This window comes from Nanorana parkeri, unplaced genomic scaffold, assembly GCF_000935625.1.
Source record: "Nanorana parkeri isolate BGI_ZX_2015 unplaced genomic scaffold, ASM93562v1 scaffold425, whole genome shotgun sequence".
NCBI lineage: Eukaryota > Metazoa > Chordata > Amphibia > Anura > Dicroglossidae > Nanorana > Nanorana parkeri.
This window is the reverse complement of record NW_017306693.1, coordinates 753,290-771,151: the sequence shown is the minus strand read 5'-3', so window position 1 is coordinate 771,151 and position 17,862 is coordinate 753,290. Positions and strand designations below refer to the sequence as shown.

The window sequence follows — 17,862 nt, the reverse complement described above, 5'->3', positions numbered from 1 at the left end:
TTTCTTCCACCCATGTTAGTCAGAATACCATTCTGGCATAAAAGATGAGTTTCTGTGTTACCTGTTTGAGGTGTTTATCCTTATATGACTTGGTAATATAGCAAGGAGGTAACTTTCCAGGGTGTGATGCTGATCAAAGCCCAGAGTCTGTGTCAGTAGCTGGTGTATTTGTTTGCAGTAAGGCACTGCTTTAAATACTTACATTCTTAAACTCTCACTGGGCATGCAGAAGGAAGAAGATGCCCCAAAAATGGAGTAAGAATAGCAGAGGCACCCAAAGTAAGACCAACGACATAGAGGGTATTTTGTCCAACAGGAGAATTGTATTTGATGATGGATCAAACATATACAAAACACCTTTCAATGTGTTTGATGGCTCTGGCTTGGCCACTTCCTCAGGAGGGTGTGGTGAGACACTAGCAAATCAAATGAGTATAAAGCTGGCCATACACGTAGAGATTATCTGCAGATTTTCTGTGGTCAGTGGAAAAAGTGCAACAGATTCCTCCATCTACGCTAAACTGTGTGGATGGAGGAATCTCCCACTGGGCCAAGCTTCAGTATCTTGCTAGCCAGCCCTGTTGGCTGTCAAAATACCTGAACAGTCTGGTTGCAGGCATTGTTCATGTATTTTTAGAGCCAGCGGGGCCGACTAGCAAAATACTGAAACTTGGCCCAGTGGGAAATTCCTCCATCCTCGCAGTTTAGCGTAGATGGAGGTATCTGTGGCACTTTTTCCATCTGACCACAGAAGATCTGCAGATAATCTATAGGTGTATGGTCAGCTTTAAATACAAAAAAATACTAAACATATGACACTAAGAGGAATATCTGTACAAAATACATTCTTATTTCAAAGCTAATCCAGGTACTTTGGGGGAAATATGCATCACTTTTGTCCTCCTTATTCTTCCACTTCTCTTCTGACTTTGGATATTTCGCACTGGGCATGCAGGGACTAATATTGCTTTGTGGGATTTAGATGTATGGAGCACTATTTCTTTTTTTTCCCAAAAAGGTGATGGGCTGTCTAGCAGATAAGAAACCAGAACAAAGTCAAAGGATTTCTGGAATCCTTGTTAAGAGAAACTTTAACTATCACATCCTTTCTCCAAGTGACCTTTCCAGTAAGTACATTTGTAGAATTCTGCCCTGTAAAATGCTTGTGTCCTCCATCATATGTTAGAAGCTGCAATGTATACCCAACTAATGATCAGATTGCAGGTCATGTTTGTATTATACAGGATGAAAAGAAAAGTTGTCATACTCCTTACCAGATGTCCCATATAATGGGAAGGGTGCTTGTAATGACTGTGGATGGCACCGCTGTATACATAGGATATTTGTGAATAATGTCACCAGCACACCGAAGATACTTTTGGAATCACCAAATGCTCATTTTATTGAGCAAGTTGTCAGAATGGAAACCTTTTTCAATAAAATGAGCATTTGGTGATTCCAAAAGGATCTTCGATGTGCTGGTGACATTATTCACAAATATCTTTTGTATTATACAGCCCAAAGGTGAATTTTTAAACCTCAATCCATTGATATTTCATATTTTTACAGATCTAAGTGTTTTGAATCACTCACTGTTTTTGAGGTTTTGTTTATGATACTCTGGTGGTAAAAATCTCTACCCCTGATACCCAACTGCCCACACCCTGCTATATGGGGGACTGCTGAACTGCTGTGACACCCATTGGCTGGGTTTTATATCATTCAAGGCTGCTGCAAATGTCATGCTTGGGAGGTGTTGGTATATAATTCAGCTCGTCAGCCTTTTGCAAGAAACTGGCACATCAGTTTTGAGTAAACCTACCATTAAACTCTCCTTAGTTCACATTCACAATGACATTCACCTTATGAAAGCAGCCATCTTGTTATTTTGTAGGCTGTGCTTTGTTTTTTTTTGTTTTTTTAAAGTCCAAAAGCTTTTATTAAAAACGTCAGGCAATACAGTAGTCATACAGTACGCTATAAGTAAAGTCTGACCAAGCAGTCATATGGAAAGCTTCCAACTGTCAAAGGTAGTAGCCACGAAAAGTAACAACAATACTACAAGTATATAGCTATATCCGCATCAATAGCAGAGCTCCATCGTATGATGGGGACATTACTTGGTGAAGAGCTCTTGGGGGAGCCATGTACCTTAAACACCTTAGGGCAGATAAACATAGTCAAGAATATCAATAATATGTCAGAAAATGTAACATCTGCTGCCATATTGTTGAGGGCTGCACTGTGATCTCCCCGCCTTCCATGTTCACACCTTCTGGAGTATATGATCAGATTATGAAAAGAACAGAGCAGCAGAGCAGCAATGAAGAACAGAGCAGAGTGAGCCGAGGTAGGGACAGAGAACAGTAGAAGGGAAAGAAAGAGAGGGATGGGGTCGGGGAGGGAGCGAGGAGCCAAGACCCCCGCAATGGGATTCCCATGCCATCTGTCCTTAGCGAAGTCAATCGGTCTGGGCATAATTCATTGGGACATGTGCCGGAGGTAGCCATCTGTGTCTCGGAAGTAGACCCACGGTCTCCAAGTGGAGTTAAACCGCTCCTCAGTGTTTTTCAGGGAGGCAGTCAAATCCTTCATCTTATAGGTGTTGTTCACCCTGGAGTACCAAAGCTGTATAAAGGGAGGTTGAGGAGACATCCAATGTGCTTTGGTTTTAAAGAAGGACTTAGGCTTGGTTTTATTTACAAACATGGATAGATATAAATCCTAAGTACAAGCAGAGAAATGAAAGGGGGGGTAAGGTGAGGGAGGCCGGGAAAGGAAATGGGAGAGGGGAACTTCACTTTATCTCAGTCATTTTAACTGTAAGCCATACACGCCAGGGCCTTTGTCTATCCTTGGAACACTCCCATTAGACGGGCCCCCATGAATCATATCCTTGTTTGCAAAATTAAGCTGGCCATACACTGCTGGAATTTTGCCCTAGTCCTGCTCAAACGGTGTTTGGCCAATTGGTCAGTCACCCCCAGCCCGGGGAGCTTTTCTGTAAATTCTTGTCCAAAACGTAACCACATTCAATCAGCTGCAATCACTATTCAAGAATTCTGACAGCCGCTGCCAGAATAAAACAGCCTGGACTAGTAATGATTTAAAGGTTTTGAGGGCCACAATGTAGGTGTGGCTCATAGGAGCAATATGTTGGCCACCCGAGCCATGCTGTGTGTATCTGCTTAGTGTCTGTGATGTAAGATGTTCTGTATAAAACAGCCTCTTTCTCTCTACAGGTTACACCGACCTGGCCATGAGCACTGTCACCCAGACACAAGCCATTCCATATACTGGCCCATTTAACCTGTTATCGTACCAGCTACAGCAGCTCACGGGTGAGTTCAATATGCAGCTATATTGTTGATTGTTAATTGAGGGAGGGACATGGCAATCCTCTGGGCTATATGCCCTGTCCCTAGGGGGCTGGACAGTGTGTACCTAAACAGAAAGGGTATTGTTTCTCCCTCTCTGTAGGAAAAGAGATCCGTTTAGTGTGTAGGAGTTATAAAATCCTAATCTCTGTAGTGGAAGGTGTTTCCTTTCATAAAAGATTGAGGACAGATGAGGTTATCTCTACAATGGTCTGTGAGATTAATACATGGCAGAAGCAGCCATATTTTCCTAAGTAATAGTAATGTCTGTCTGTGGATTAAGCTTGTGTCAACTGACTGTCTTTTCTGAAAAGTCCACCAAAAATTGATTTCTGTGGCCTTTTGCATTACAATCTACTTTTTGATCCATTTAGATGTCTGTCACGTATTAAAATCAGATGCTATTTAATGAGGTTATTTATTTTTTATGTACAAAAATGTTCTTGTTCTTTTTGCTCCCTTCAGGGGAAGTGGAGGAGATTGAAATGAATGATCGGGATTGTTTAAAAGTCTTCAAAGCAATCACTGTGATAAAGGAGCAAGGCATGGTGCTGCTGGAGGTAAGACTGTATGCTCAGTCTTAAAGAAAAACTCCGGGGGGAATAAAACTTAACCCTTGCCGTGGGGCTATCCCTGCTTTGCAAGGGTAAAGTGCTCATTTTGGTCTAAAATAACACTCACCTGATCCTTAGTCACGCCTGGCTGCTAGACCATTTCTTGCAGCCTCTCTGCCTCCTTCACTCTGGTGGTCTAAAAGATCCGTGAGTCATCATATCTAATATGGTGTTTTGGACATGAGGACGCTGAGGGTGATACCATCCCCAGAACAGAGGGGCAGAGAATGGTATATCAGCCACGCGGGACCAAGGTTCCAATGAGTATATCTTTGTTATTTTAGACTCCAGACCAAAATGAGCACTTAACCTTTGCACTGCGGGGGGGAGCCCCACTGTAAGGGTTATATTTTATGCTGGCCGCTGTTCTTCATTAAGGAAAACCTGTGCTGAGAGGAATAGGAGGCTGCTATTTCTGAACTCTCCAAATGAAAATTCTGGTCCATTACAGTCATACGGACCCCCTGAGTTCAAACCTTTCCAAGTCACTTCTCCAGAATAAGTACAGTATAGAGATTAATAGTGCTGACTTCACTTTCTGCATGCTTCTGTTGCAGGTCAATGATGCACTAAAGCTGAACTCCAGAATAAGCAATTATTGTCTACATACAGGAGATGTGTATTTTGACTTGAATTTTGGTGTCATTTGTTTGTATTCATTCCAGATCTGTGCAATAATCCAAATAAATATCTGGGTTTGCAAAGGCATTTGGTGCACATAAGGTGCATTTACATCCTTAATGGCTATTTAGTAATATAATTAAAGGGGTTTTTTTTGTGCCCAGAGTTCAGATTTAAAATGATATGACGAGTATAATACCCAGGCAACTATCATTTCTCTCAGCCCAGGTTCCCTTTTTAAAGCAATGAATTTCATTCTAAAACTACATAACATATTAATTCTGTTCGCCACTTCTCCCTAGTGGGTGGCCAATCCATCGAATGACATGTATGCAGACACTGTTGCCAGTGTCATCCTGGAGTTGCAGTCTAACCCCCGGACACATAAAGGTATTTCAGGCATTTTTTCCTACCCTTCTCTTTCCTTGTGTAACTTGAAGCCAAACTCTGGACCTGCCCCTATGCTATATTTCAATAATTGTCCAGAAAACCTCAGGCTGGTTATGTGATGACACAGGGTCATCCTCCTCTTCTCCAGTCTGGTAGGTCCTCCATTAATGCAGAGATCAGTGCTGATTTGATGACACTGTCACTTTCGGCATCATTACACTGACTGCAAGGCAGCTAGGGGGGGGATTGGTGGGGGTGTCCATGATGCCATACACTCAAAAGTACGCCCTCTTTGCACTGCCTTGGCTTTCTCTTTTGTCAATTGGTTTCAATATCAAATGTGATTAAGAGCACTATGGCCAAATCTTTTTTAGCTTTAGTTCTCTTTTGGGCCACAGGAGAACATTTACTAATGTCCACCTTTGATCTAAAACTGAGCATATAACGGGCTCTTGCCCGGACAGCGCATAGTCGTGCTGCAGCCGGGCAGGATGATTGACAGCTGGTTCTGCCTCTCTAGAACCAATGCCAGCTGTGCCCATCCCCTTCCTTGTCCCTCTAGTCGGCACTGGAGGAACAAAGAGGGAAGGGGGAAATCCCTGTGGGGAGCGGTGACTGACAATCATTACTCTCTCCAGGGAGAAGATCGGGAACTCATCGGTTTGTGAACCCTGAGTTCTCAATCAATAGAGCCGACATGTGACAGCTTCAGTGTACCACACTAGCTCTAAATATGGGGATGAGTGTATTTCACTCCTAATTCTCCTTTTAATGGGAACTGGAGCAAACACGGAACAACTAGACAGATTTCTTCTATTTATTGTGAAAAGGATTGTAATTGGTTGTGAAAGGCAGCAGTCTCATTTTGCTCTAGTTTTCACAACTCTGCACCATTATACAGTATGTTTGTTAGTAGCGTATCTTATTTACTCCATTTTGGGGTGTTTAAAGTGACACTAAATTCAGGAGTTAAACCTTACAAATACATTCAAGTAGCCCAAATATTAAAGGAGAACTATGGGGTTAGGGCTTTTCCCCATAGTTCTCCTAAGGGTAAATTGATAACTGTTTTGTCCTGCTGTTGGTTAAATAAACAGAGATGGCAGAAAAAGATCCTCAAACTGAACGGCATGTGGCTACTGTTTGTAACGTGTACTGCTTCAGATAAATCCATTTAGTTTGGTACTCGTATATATTTGAATGCAATCTCCCTCTGTGGTTCTGTGGCAGAATAGGCGGCAAGCTCTGCATATTTGGTTAGGCTTCATGTGTAGTTCAGTTGGTCTTGTGTCTGTGGGAGTTAAATGTGGGTTAAAACTGGAATTGGCTGAGTCTCTGAAAGATCATTGTTGTTGTTCCAGCTGCATCGCACAGAACTAGTAAAGAAGTGGAAAAGGAAGCCTACTACAAAAGACTGGAGATCATGCTGCAGTGAGTATGAATGCGTTTTCATTAAAGAAGAACTTCAAGCCAATGACTAAGTGCTCAGGACAGACCTTTTGCCTGCTGAAGAATTAGGAGTTCTGTGCAGACACTCTTGTGATTCACACATTCTTGTCACACTGCAAAGCCAGGCAGGTAACAACCCTGATTCTTGGTTGATCTTGGCTGCTCGCCGCGCCTTCTATCTGCCTCTAGTGAATCAGCATGATCTTCTCTGGCTGTTAGTGGGCAGGTCACCAAGAAAACTGTAAAGCTGAAACCGGAAACACTAAAGTGACCTTTCTGGCTTTGCAGAGTGGAGAAAGTATGTGAAACACAAAACTGGCTGAATAGAACTGCAGATCAGCATTGCAGGTATAAACATTTCATATACACATATTTCACATTCAGTCGTTTGCCTTTCATCCTTAAGACAACATAGATCAATGTCTATCCTTGGATTCAATTCCTTACACTTGGCCTGCTACTGGGGCATCCATGGAATCCCCAAAGAGAAACCTACTGTATAATCAACAATTCTGCTTCTGAAGCTGGAAGACTAATGTGTAGATGAGCTGACCCCTTAAACCAGATGCACACAGTTTATTTTTATTAAGATCTCTGGGAGTCAGTGGCAGCCATGCTGTGCCCATGGCCGTGCCAAGTATTACAACTCTACCGACACATGAAGTAACACAAATAAGACCTGCTGTTGGTTCCTGGGGAAATTAGTTTTTTCCCCAGGGTGCCCACCTGATTTAGGCTAATGCAGGTTTTGTATGCTGAAGGGGTAGTGTGGCCTTCTGTTCCGTTTTTGTTTAACCCTCCACATGTGTATTACAGCCAGGGGCTGCCCATAGACCGTGTGCATAAAGAATTGTTTTTTTTTTTTCTTCCTCTAAAACATCACTGGGCTATTTTATATGGAAGGTCAGTGTCATTGGCGTATATCCTAAACTTTGATTTCCTTTTTTAACTATTAGTAAATCCTCCTAGAAAAAATGTAGCAGCATGCCATACATCATTGTTTCCTGTGCAGCCTTTGCAGCATAATGAGCCTTTGAAAGTTTGGTGTGTTTTATTTCCACCTATATGGTGGCTCTGTGGCCTTGTAGGGTGCCCTTTGCTGCCCTGCATGGCTGCCCTGGCGTGCGTGCTCCTGGCCACCACTGCATCTTTACATTGCGCTTGGTGCCGTGCTCAGGTGTCTGATACTGTGCTCAGGCGACGCATGATCGTTATGAGCAGCGCCTAAGGAATTGAGTTCTGGTGCTATGTTCAAGCGGCACATGTACATTATGGGCAGCACCTAAGGAATGATGATACATGTAGTCCTGATGCATAAGCTCACAGTAGCCAGAAGCTGGTAAAGCACAGCGGAGGGGGACACAGGGCAGAAAGGAATGCGCAGAGCTCGAGGAAGGATGTCCGAATCCTTCTGACATACGGACAGATATTAGAGACTTGGGTACTCGCATAGAGTCTTTAGAATCAAAATTGGATAAGACTGTAAATCGCACTAATCAAAATACAAGGCGCATCCTAGATATCCAACATCAATTAGATGAAACCCTCTCTAAAGTGGACGACATGGAAAATAGATCACGCCGTCATAACTTCCGTATAAGAGGGCTCCCTGAATCAGTCACACATCTCAAAGGGGCAGTAGTAACATTTATAAAAGAATTACTGCCTGAAGTGGGTAACCATAAACTTGAGCTGGATCGGATCCACAGGGCCTTTACGACCTTTGAGATCAGATGGACACCCTGGGGATGTACTGGTGAAACCCCACTTCTTTAATACCAAAGAGCAAGTCCTGCAATGAGCTAGGGAACGGCCGGGACTTAATATAATGGGACATTCTATCCAGATTTTGGCGGACATATCTCCAACTACAATTCAAAAAAGGCGTCATCTGAAACCTTTGCCTCAGGTTTTAACCTCCAAAGGGATTAAATATAGATGGGCATTTCCCTTTCGCTTACTTTTCTCTTCAGGAATCAACCGAATAATATTTCTACATACTCTGAAGGAGAAATTTTGTTCCATCAGCTGGGACTATTGTTCGATGACCCTAAAGTTCTGTCCCTTGGTTCCAGCAGCCCTCCAGGTAAGTTGCCCCGCCCTCTTTCCCCCCCTTTGGCATAAGACTGGCAGAGGATCATTGTCCCCTTCTAATCTTTCAAACTGAAGGGGCTTGCTGGAATGGAAATATATCTCCAAACTGTGAATGTGCTGGGAGTGGAGACCTCCTGTTAATATGGTTGTAACCTGTAACATGTTGGTATATTTGTACATATTTGCTTTTTGTTTCTTTTGATGTTTTGTATGAAGGAGGGGTGGTTGACCGCGCCAGGTAGTCGTGCGCCCATACTTGACTTGGCCCTCTGAGATTTCCGGGGGCCACGTCAAGTCTTGTATTGACGTACGTCAATACTTTGGTCATAGAATTGGACCTGGGATGGACTCCCTGGTCCTTCGTTTTATGTATTGTGCAGGCTGGCTCATCTATTCGATGGTCGGCTCTCTTTCTTTTTTTCTTTTTACTTTTTTGTGGTTTCTTGTCTCCTTTTTAGTGGTCGTTAGAGTTTTTTTTTTTTTTAATGCCTGGGGGATTGTCTCCACACCTTATGTTATAATTTGAAGTTAAAATGGCCAGGAAGTCAACGGGGAGGGGAGGATGTGTCGCGCTGCCCCATCATACGCTGTAACCAAACAAGTTGTTATGGTGCCCCCTATTAAACCAATCTTATATGCTTCCCACAATGTTCGAGGCTTAAATTCCCCATCAAAGAGGAGAATGGCATTTCAATACTATCACTCTCAACGTGTGGCTATTTTATTTTTACAGGAAACTAATTTCCCTATAATTTATCAACCTAAATTTTTAAATAAATATTACCTACAATTCTATTTGGGCAATGCACCTGATAAGACTAGAGGAGTAGCTATTTGCTTCCCTAAACATATGCCCTTTAGACATCTAATGGAGATTAGAGACCCAGGCGGCCGCTATCTTATGGTAAAAGGTTACCTAGAGGATAAATTAGTTACTCTGATCTCCTACTACGCGCCCAACTCGGCTCAGGTGTCATTTTTTACTTATATGTGGCAAACATTAATGCCGCATGTTGAGGGGGCGGTAATATATGCGGGAGACTCTAACCTTGCTTTGCAGTTTAGACAAAACAGACTCTGGTGCTTGTAGAACCAAACATCCCTCGAAAGCTAGTAGGTCGCTGGCACAATTATTGAACCTGTACTCTCTGGTAGATGTTTGGAGCGAGTTGGGGGTGTCCGGCGGGGGGGGGCGGCCCCTTCTTCGGGACGCAGAAGCGATCTGGCGACAGGTAAGTCGCCAGGATCGCTTCTGTTGTAAAGCCGACAGTCGGCTCTACAAGTTTAAACAGAGTCCCGGCGGCAAAAGTCACCGGGAGTCTGTTTAAACAGCCCCGATGCTGGCGATGTACACTGTACGTCGTCAGTCACGAAGGGGTTAATCCCTCGGTCAAAGATTATACAGACTTCTCACAGGTGCACCTTAGCTATTCAAGGATAGACCATTTGTTTGTTTGGACTTCACTAGTGCCCCTAGTGCTATCTTCCACTATCAGAGAGACAGCAAGGTCAGATCACTCAATATTGGTGATGGGCCTATCAAAGATAACAGATACTCATAGACCATGCTGTTGGCGATTGAACGAGTCTGTCTTAAGCGACTTGGGAGCACAGGGGGAGATTTGCACACACTTGCAATCATACTTTAGTTCTAATGTAGCCCCTGGCATGTCACCTATTATGGTTTGGGCAGCCCATAAGGCTACAATTCAGGGTCGATTTATTGAATTGGCTACTAGATATAAAAAAATTATATCTAAGCGCGTAAATGATCTGGACATGGAACTTCAACAGCTCACTCGAGCGCATAAATATAATCCGTCATCCGAACTCCTGACTTCCATTGGTAAAACCCGGCTAGAACTAAATTTAATCTTGACCACTAGGGCGGAAAAAAGTATTCGCTGGTCTGATAATACATTTTATGCCCATCGAGACAAAGTAGGTCCTCTCCTGGCTCGCAAAGTGTCCCCTAAATCTCGAATATACTCGACACCTAAGATACACTGGTTTGGGTGAGTACTCTTTTAACCCAAAAAATGTGTTGAATGAATTTCGTTTATTCTATACTAAGCTTTATCAGGATCACACCCCAGTCTCACCGGAAACAGTGAAGGCATTTCTGGATAACATATCTATACCGCACCTATCATTAGACCATAAAAAGATCATAGAGGAACCTATTACGGTTCTTGAAATTAAAAGAGCATCTTTTAATAGGCAGAGCCAGCTGTCACTCACGCAGCTGGGCGGATCTCGACATCGAAGTCGGGATCCGCTCCGGCTGCGGCGTCTCAGTATACCGCGAGCTGTAGCTCGTGGTATACTGAGCTTAGGGTGACGGGAGGACGCTAGTATATGTCGTCCCGTTACCCTAAGGAAAACTATGGGGAAAAACACTGACCCCATAGTTCTCCTTTAAGGTTTATAGTGGGGTTATTAGTTTAATTATAGATCGCTAGCACAATCGAAACTTGCTAAATAAGGCACTTTTACGTACACAAGAATAGTTTTTTTTTATATACAACAATGAGCAAAGCTCTCAATATATTTTTAATATCTTTCATATTGCACACATTTTATCGGTTATATTTATAAGGAATAGACTATATTTGAGAAAAAAATAAGTATTGTTGATGGTTCGAAGACACTAAAATGTTTGTATTAATTGTATATTTGTTTTTTGTCAAACTAATAAAATAATTTGAAAGAAAAAAAGGAATTGTAATAGCGTAACACAGGAAAATGAAGTTTGTTTTACAGCTCCCAATGTTGAGCTGGATAACAAACTGGATATTGCACTTGGGGTTTATTATTGCCATTTGTGGAAGGGAACCCTGCTCAGGGCTCTGAAATTCTGTCTCTTGAATTCTTGAAAAATGATCTAATCTTGTTCCACAATGAAGGTTTAATTGGGACAAATATTGGAAATCCTGTTTAAAATGAACAAAAGCAGTATACAGCGAATATTATACTTGTGTTATTTCATCAAGTCACCCATAAACTCTTCTGCTGTTTCCCATTTTATAAAAATCACCATTTGTGCTTTTATAGACATAATATTAAATCTATCTCTCCTCTGCTCTTGCCTGTCAGGGATATGTTTGGCGAGGATTGTGTGAGTAATAACGATAACTCCACCATGACTGTGACTGTGGATGGTAAGACGGCCGTCTTGTCTCTGGAAACAAGGGTAGGTGACGCACAACCAATGATGGCACTTCTCTAATAAACTCCCCTGGGATTGTAATTGTGTCATTTCTGTTAAGATGAAGGGTGAATTGTTTCCAATGTTGTCCTTTGCATGATCTTACGCATTCCTCTGTTTATAAATGAAAACGTGTCACTGCTGTTTCCTCCTATAGACTGTGGAAAGTGAGGAAGGACTGGATGAAGATGAGACGCTGCGGGAGTTGGTACAGTTGGCGGCACAGAGATTATATGATGCCCTCGGCCCGGCAAACCATTGATGTCATGTGATCTATGTTTCATTTTGAAATCCTCTACGACTCTTGTTCATCTCATTCATTATGTTTGCGTACATGTGAGTTCATGAACCATCCTGTAAGTCAACAAAACTAGTGACGTCATATGTTTTAGTGATGTCAGAGGCACTTCCATAAGCCGCTTTCAGGGGAATAGGTGTTCAGCTCATAGAATGGCTTCCACATTTGGCTGGAAAGGCTTGTTGGAACTTATAGTTCTGCAACATACAGAGGTTGCTGATTTCTAGTATATAACTATATTTGTGCATTTGTACCAAGTTAAAGGTTTTGTAAAAAAAATAAATCCATACCACACCCTGTACTATGTACCTTCTGATGCTCATACTTGGCTTTACCACCACTCTGATTCCCCCCCGGAGAGTGAATATTACACATTCTGTGCCTCCTTCCAAAAAGCAGTGCTTTGGGCATGACCAGCCAATCACCAGGCCCTATGGCAATCACATGGGGCCTAGAGGAGTGTACACTTATCAATATTGGAGGGGCAGCCAAACTCTGGCCATCCAGCTGTGGTCAAAACAACAAATCCCATGTGGATTCTCAGACATGACTCCCGGAAAGAGATGCATCATGGGATTTGTAGTTTCACCACAGCTTGAGGGCCGGAGTTTGGCTACCCCTGCTGTATGGGGATCATGGTGGAGGACATTGGTACATTTAGGCTTGGCCTATACAGCCTAGAAAACTCCGGAGGGGTGTGATTTTTTTTTTATGACTGGTTTACCTGTATTATGTATTTTTTCATTTTTTTTTATCATTTTTATTGAGTTTAATAGGTAGTAAAGGTTTTGCCAGTGACAAAAATCTAAGTTTAGACACACATGGCTCAAGAAATGTTAATAAAGGAGTTACTATAATACAACGCAGTGTCTTGTAGTTTTTCACATTGGATTTGACAGATCTGCCACTATGGACTGTTACCAGCGAATCGCAAACCAGTAAGGAAGTGACCTCTGAAATGGCACTGCGGCGACCAGTGTCAGGGGAAAACGTTTCTGTATTACCACATAGCAGCCAGGCAGAGTTATAGACCTGTCTTTCAGACACCTCAATAAATGAGCCCAAATATTCAGGTTTAAATAAAAATACGCGTTCCCCCTTTTCTACTGCATGTTCATATTGTTATTGGAATGTCAGTAAAGACGCGTCCCATGACTTGCAGACTGCTCTGCATTCAAATCAATATTGTTCTGCTCTCTGAAAACCTTTATGCTCCTGCAGGCTTCATAACAATCTTCATAACATGCTGTAAATATTTTTTTTGCAATGAATGCCGACTGATCTGTGAATAATTATCAGCAAAACATTAAAGATTTTATACCGGAAGAGTCTATTGTTTTATGTTCCAGTTCTGTGTTCTCCAGAAAGAAGAATTTATGATAATACAACACGCAGAATGAACATGCAACACGTGTATAATATAAATAAAATCATACAAGGACATTACAAATGTGTTGAATAACAATGACCCCAATCGTAATAGGATCTAAGCCAAGGGTAGACAACCTCGGCACTCCGTGGCTCGAATCCCCCATTATGCCTCTGCCTCCAGTCCTCATAGGATTTGTAGTTCCTTTGCAGCTGGAGTGCCAAGGTTGCCTACCTCTACTCTAAGCAGTGCACTGCCGCATGTGAGCAAATGTGTGGATGGTTCTGGTGGCATTTCTTGGATGTGTGTGCAGTGGCGTAACAACGGGAGCAGCCGGGGGGGCGCCAGGCGAAAATGGCACTTATGGCTAAATGCCGAAAGTGCCATTTTCCTGCCGATCGGCGCATCCGTGATTTCTTTCCTCCCCGCTGGGCACTGCTCTGTGTCCCGGCGGGGAGGAGAGAAAGTGACAGCCGGCCAAGCGCTGCGAGCGGCCGATGTCTATCCTCCCACACCGCTCTAGCCGCCTATCACAGTCCGGCAGAGCCGTGTGTGGGCGGAGACAGGTCGCGCTGTCACAGGAGGCTGGGCTCTCCTCTCTGCTCGCTCAGCATCCTGTGTCAGAGGAGAGCAAGGTACAAACACTCAGTGATCGCTGAGTGTTTGTAGATAATTGAGGACATGGTATGTGTATGTTACGCCACTGTGTGTGTGTGTGTGTGTGTGTGTGTGTGTGTGTGTGTGTGTGTAAACATGCACAGAGACAAAGAAGAAGAACATGGTATGCCTGTAGCAGAATCTGCTACATGGTCTACTTTCCCGAGTTTGTCACGCGTGTGTCACCCATTTAAATCAATGGGCAACGCGTGGCAAGCACAGGGGAAAGAAAAACATGCAAATGCAATATGTGTTCCCAGTACACCAAGATGCAGGGCCCGATTCCCCACCAGGCCACCGAGCGGCACAGCCTATACCAATACTAGTATACTAAAGGCCGATACTGGCTCTTTACATTTTGTAAGGAGTTCGGCTTGCTGGGGACCTCAGGCAGGTGTCTTTGATAGTGATGGATGGTCTGGCTGCACATTTCCTCCTTCCCACCCCTTGCACAGGACAGCCCCACACCACCAGCACAGCCCTGGAGCCTGGCACAAGCCCGGAGCCCACCCGTTCAGCCCTAGAGAGCCCAGCAGCCAAATGGAGAGCCCCAAATGTAGCTCTGGTGAGACCTGCACGCATCCCTGTTGAGACCCAAATGCCGCCCTGCTGAGACCAAAGCGCATCCACATATCCCTGGTGAGTGTGGTGGAGGGGGCGCATTGAGGAACCTGATCTTGGAGCAGCAGAGAGAGTATATCTGGCCCTGCCAAGATGTGAACGGGGCCTAGAAGAAAGAGGTTAGTTTTAGTCCCGGTTCACTTTGAGGTGTGTTTATGCAATGTGATCAAAACATGCGTTGTGCTTGTGGTGCCATTACTTTTTAATGGCACCCCAAATGCAGCTAGTAAAATTCAAAAAAATGTTCCTGCATGTGGGCGTGCGCGTCAAGCGCACAGTGCGCTTGCAGCTGAAAATGCAGCATGAGCTACTTTGCTGCAATTGCTGTGCATGTGGCACCCATGGAAACACACCGAAGACCTGAGATGCAACAAAGAATGAAAAAGGTGACATTTTAAAAAAAATATATATATAAATGCCAATTGTTAATAATACAAAGTGGAGGGAATTCATTAAAAAAAAATGGAGCAGGCAACATTTTGATCAGCTTTTTTCTTTATTTTGTTCAGTTAAGCTTTGGAAATGAAAGAGAGAAGATGATTGGTGTCATGGGCAACTGCTCCACATTTTACCTGCTGCAGTTTTGATAAATTCCCCCCAGCGTGTTAAAACAAACAAACCAATGTCATTTAGGATTTACACGCAGCTAGTCCAGGGGCAGACAAACGTGACCCTTCAGCTGTTTTAGAACTACAAGTCCCATGAGGCATTGCAAGGCTGTTGACAGTCACAGGTATGACTCTCAGAGGCAGATGCATCATGGGGTTTGTAGTTTCACCTCAGCTGTTGGGCCGGAGTTTGCATGTATAAATACTGTATAGCCATCCATAAGTGTTCATGTAACCTGTCTCTCCCTGGCTATACTCCGGTGTCACCACCAGACGGCGCGGTATGTGCAGTGAGTAGGGCTGGTCTCAGCTATGGAGGAGGAGGAAGAGGGAGGGGATGCCAATGACTTCTTCCTCCCTCCTGTCTGATCGCACAGCCGGGCTTCCTCCTCCTCCGCCTGTCACACTGTGAGTCCGTCCGTCTGTCTGTCTGCACATTTCCTGAATGGCTGCACTCTTCCTATAGTAATCTCTGGTCTGTGTGTGACCAGGTCCCATAGAAGTCCAGGAGGTCACTGAGACCTGGTCACTGACTGACATGACAATCCTTCTCTAGTCTGTAATCAGTTCCTTGTATTGCAGGATGTGTGTGTGAATGTTGCTGTACACAGCGCAGATTGTGGAATCTCTGACTTCATCCTTTGTAGGTGTTACTTATAAAGATGACCTGTCACTGAGGACACACAGGGTCCACTCTTCCTGATGAAGAGTCCAGGTCCCTGGCTGCTGTGCTGATCCAGGAGTTTCAAAGTGACACTAAACTCAGGAGTTAAATCGTAAAATTGCATTCAAGTTCCTTAACTCGTAACAACAATGTGTCTTATTTGTGTATCACTCGGCTGTAGATCCTCCAATCATCTCTGTATTGGTGCTGACACTGTCCTTCCTTCTGGAGGGTGGCTACTTTTGTTCCCCATGGTCCCTGTGTGTGCTGTAAGGTAGTCACCGCTCCAAGCTCACTCCTGTGATGGACTACAATCTCACGTTTAGTTTACTAATTTGTAATGACATTGTAGTCTATCCCAGGAGTGAGCTTGGGGACCCGACAGGATAAGGTATGCACGACCATCCCTAAGATGGCCACCGGGAGGTATTACCAAGATGGCCGCGCATGCGCAATGACATTTGGGTGTCACCCAGTACCTGTGCCAGGAGACATCCGGCCTCAGGACGCCCCTGCAGTACTACCTGACCCGAGAGGAGCACTTCTGACCGCGCTGACCCGAGAGGAGCACTTCTGACCGCGCTGACCCGAGAGGAGCACTTCTGACCGCGCTGACCCGAGAGGAGCACTTCTGACCCGAGAGGAGCACTTCTGACCGCGCTGACTCGAGAGGAGCACTTCTGACCGCGCTGACCCGAGAGGAGCACTTCTGACCCGAGAGGAGCACTTCTGACCGCGCTGACTCGAGAGGAGCACTTCTGACCGCGCTGACTCGAGAGGAGCACTTCTGACCACGCTGAACAATGAGAAGCGCTTCTCATTGGTCAGTGCGGTAAGGTGACAACATTGACCAATGAGTGCTCGCCATATGCCAGCGAAATTTAAAATCCAGAGTGCAGGGCTGTGCTACATGGCAGTATGGGGAGCAGCGGAGGGGAAGGAGAATTCATCCAATTGTAAGTATAGCCGGGGGGAGGGCAGGGTGCAGATTGTAGGGGGCGGGGCAGATTGGAGGAGGGTCCTGCAAATATACCCCTATATATTAATGACTTGCTGGTGATGATGGAGTGGGATTGGGGCGCCCAGGCTGCATCTGACACTCCATTTGGTGCCTCCATCGTAGTGATGGAGCCTGTCAAGGTCATTGCGCTCCGATGGATTGTTCTTTGCTCTCTGTGGGGGAAGGGAAGACTTGTAAAATGTTCATTCTTATATCATTGCCTGCCTGTCTCTCTGCCTGTCTGTCTGCCTGCCTGTCTGCCTGTCTGTCTGCCTGCCTGCCTGTCTGCCTGTCTGTCTGCCTGCCTGCCTGCCTGTCTGCCTGTCTGTCTTGCGGTTTCTGCATTCAAGTGTAATCTGTGTTTTAGATCTCCACCGTAACAACTGCCATGATTTCCTGGCCGCGAGTCTTCTTGTTCGGAGATTCAATCACTCAGGTAAAGTCCTCTTCTTACTCTTCGTTCTCACTTGTAGTAAACCTGTCACCTACCTGGGCACATCCCATAACCGGAAATCACATATACGCAGAGCTTAGCGCCCGTGGAAATGGAATGTGTGAGCGATACTGACATATAGGCAGCGCAAGTTATGCACAAATCTTGCTTTTATTTGAAAACTTTATGATCGCCCAACCCGAACCACCTTCTAAGCCTCCCTATTGGCTATAGAGCTCGCCCAACACATTAACCACTTGCTGCCCAGAGTAAATGTATACAAATAAAAAAAAAGAACGATATGTAGTCCCCCTCCCGATCCATACCAGACCCAGGTCTGGTACAGATACAGGTCCGGTAGGAATGTTAGGAGGGACCCCAAGTTAAAAAGTAAAAAAAAAAAAAGTGCGTGGACTGTTAGGAATTTTAAGGGGGAACCCCACCCCCACAGAACGGGGG

At 44.4% G+C, this 17,862-nt stretch overlaps 2 protein-coding genes across 3 annotated transcripts in view; both read left to right on the top strand.

Annotated features, from left to right (window-relative positions):
- CPSF3 (cleavage and polyadenylation specific factor 3) overlaps nucleotides 1-17,122 on the top strand; it is a 31,416-nt gene extending 14,294 nt beyond the window's left edge. Inside the window, exons 12-19 of one of the 2 annotated variants that reach the window (XR_001941420.1) lie at nucleotides 1,019-1,127; nucleotides 3,243-3,341; nucleotides 3,843-3,937; nucleotides 4,915-5,002; nucleotides 6,364-6,433; nucleotides 11,642-11,738; nucleotides 11,911-12,293; nucleotides 17,111-17,122. Coding sequence is in view for 1 of the 2 variants with exons in the window: in XM_018560007.1 (XP_018415509.1) it covers nucleotides 1,019-1,127; nucleotides 3,243-3,341; nucleotides 3,843-3,937; nucleotides 4,915-5,002; nucleotides 6,364-6,433; nucleotides 11,642-11,738; nucleotides 11,911-12,015 (663 nt within the window). In the remaining variant the exon portion in view is untranslated. Of the gene's footprint in view, nucleotides 1-1,018; nucleotides 1,128-3,242; nucleotides 3,342-3,842; nucleotides 3,938-4,914; nucleotides 5,003-6,363; nucleotides 6,434-11,641; nucleotides 11,739-11,910; nucleotides 12,312-17,110 lie in introns of those variants that run through there. The other variant, XM_018560007.1, reaches the window with a different exon arrangement.
- IAH1 (isoamyl acetate-hydrolyzing esterase 1 homolog) overlaps nucleotides 15,619-17,862 on the top strand; it is an 8,266-nt gene continuing 6,022 nt past the window's right edge. Inside the window, exons 1-2 of the mRNA XM_018560008.1 lie at nucleotides 15,619-15,714; nucleotides 17,338-17,406. Coding sequence (XP_018415510.1) covers nucleotides 17,359-17,406 — 48 coding nt within the window. The 5' untranslated portion in view covers nucleotides 15,619-15,714; nucleotides 17,338-17,358. The remainder of the gene's footprint in view (nucleotides 15,715-17,337; nucleotides 17,407-17,862) is intronic.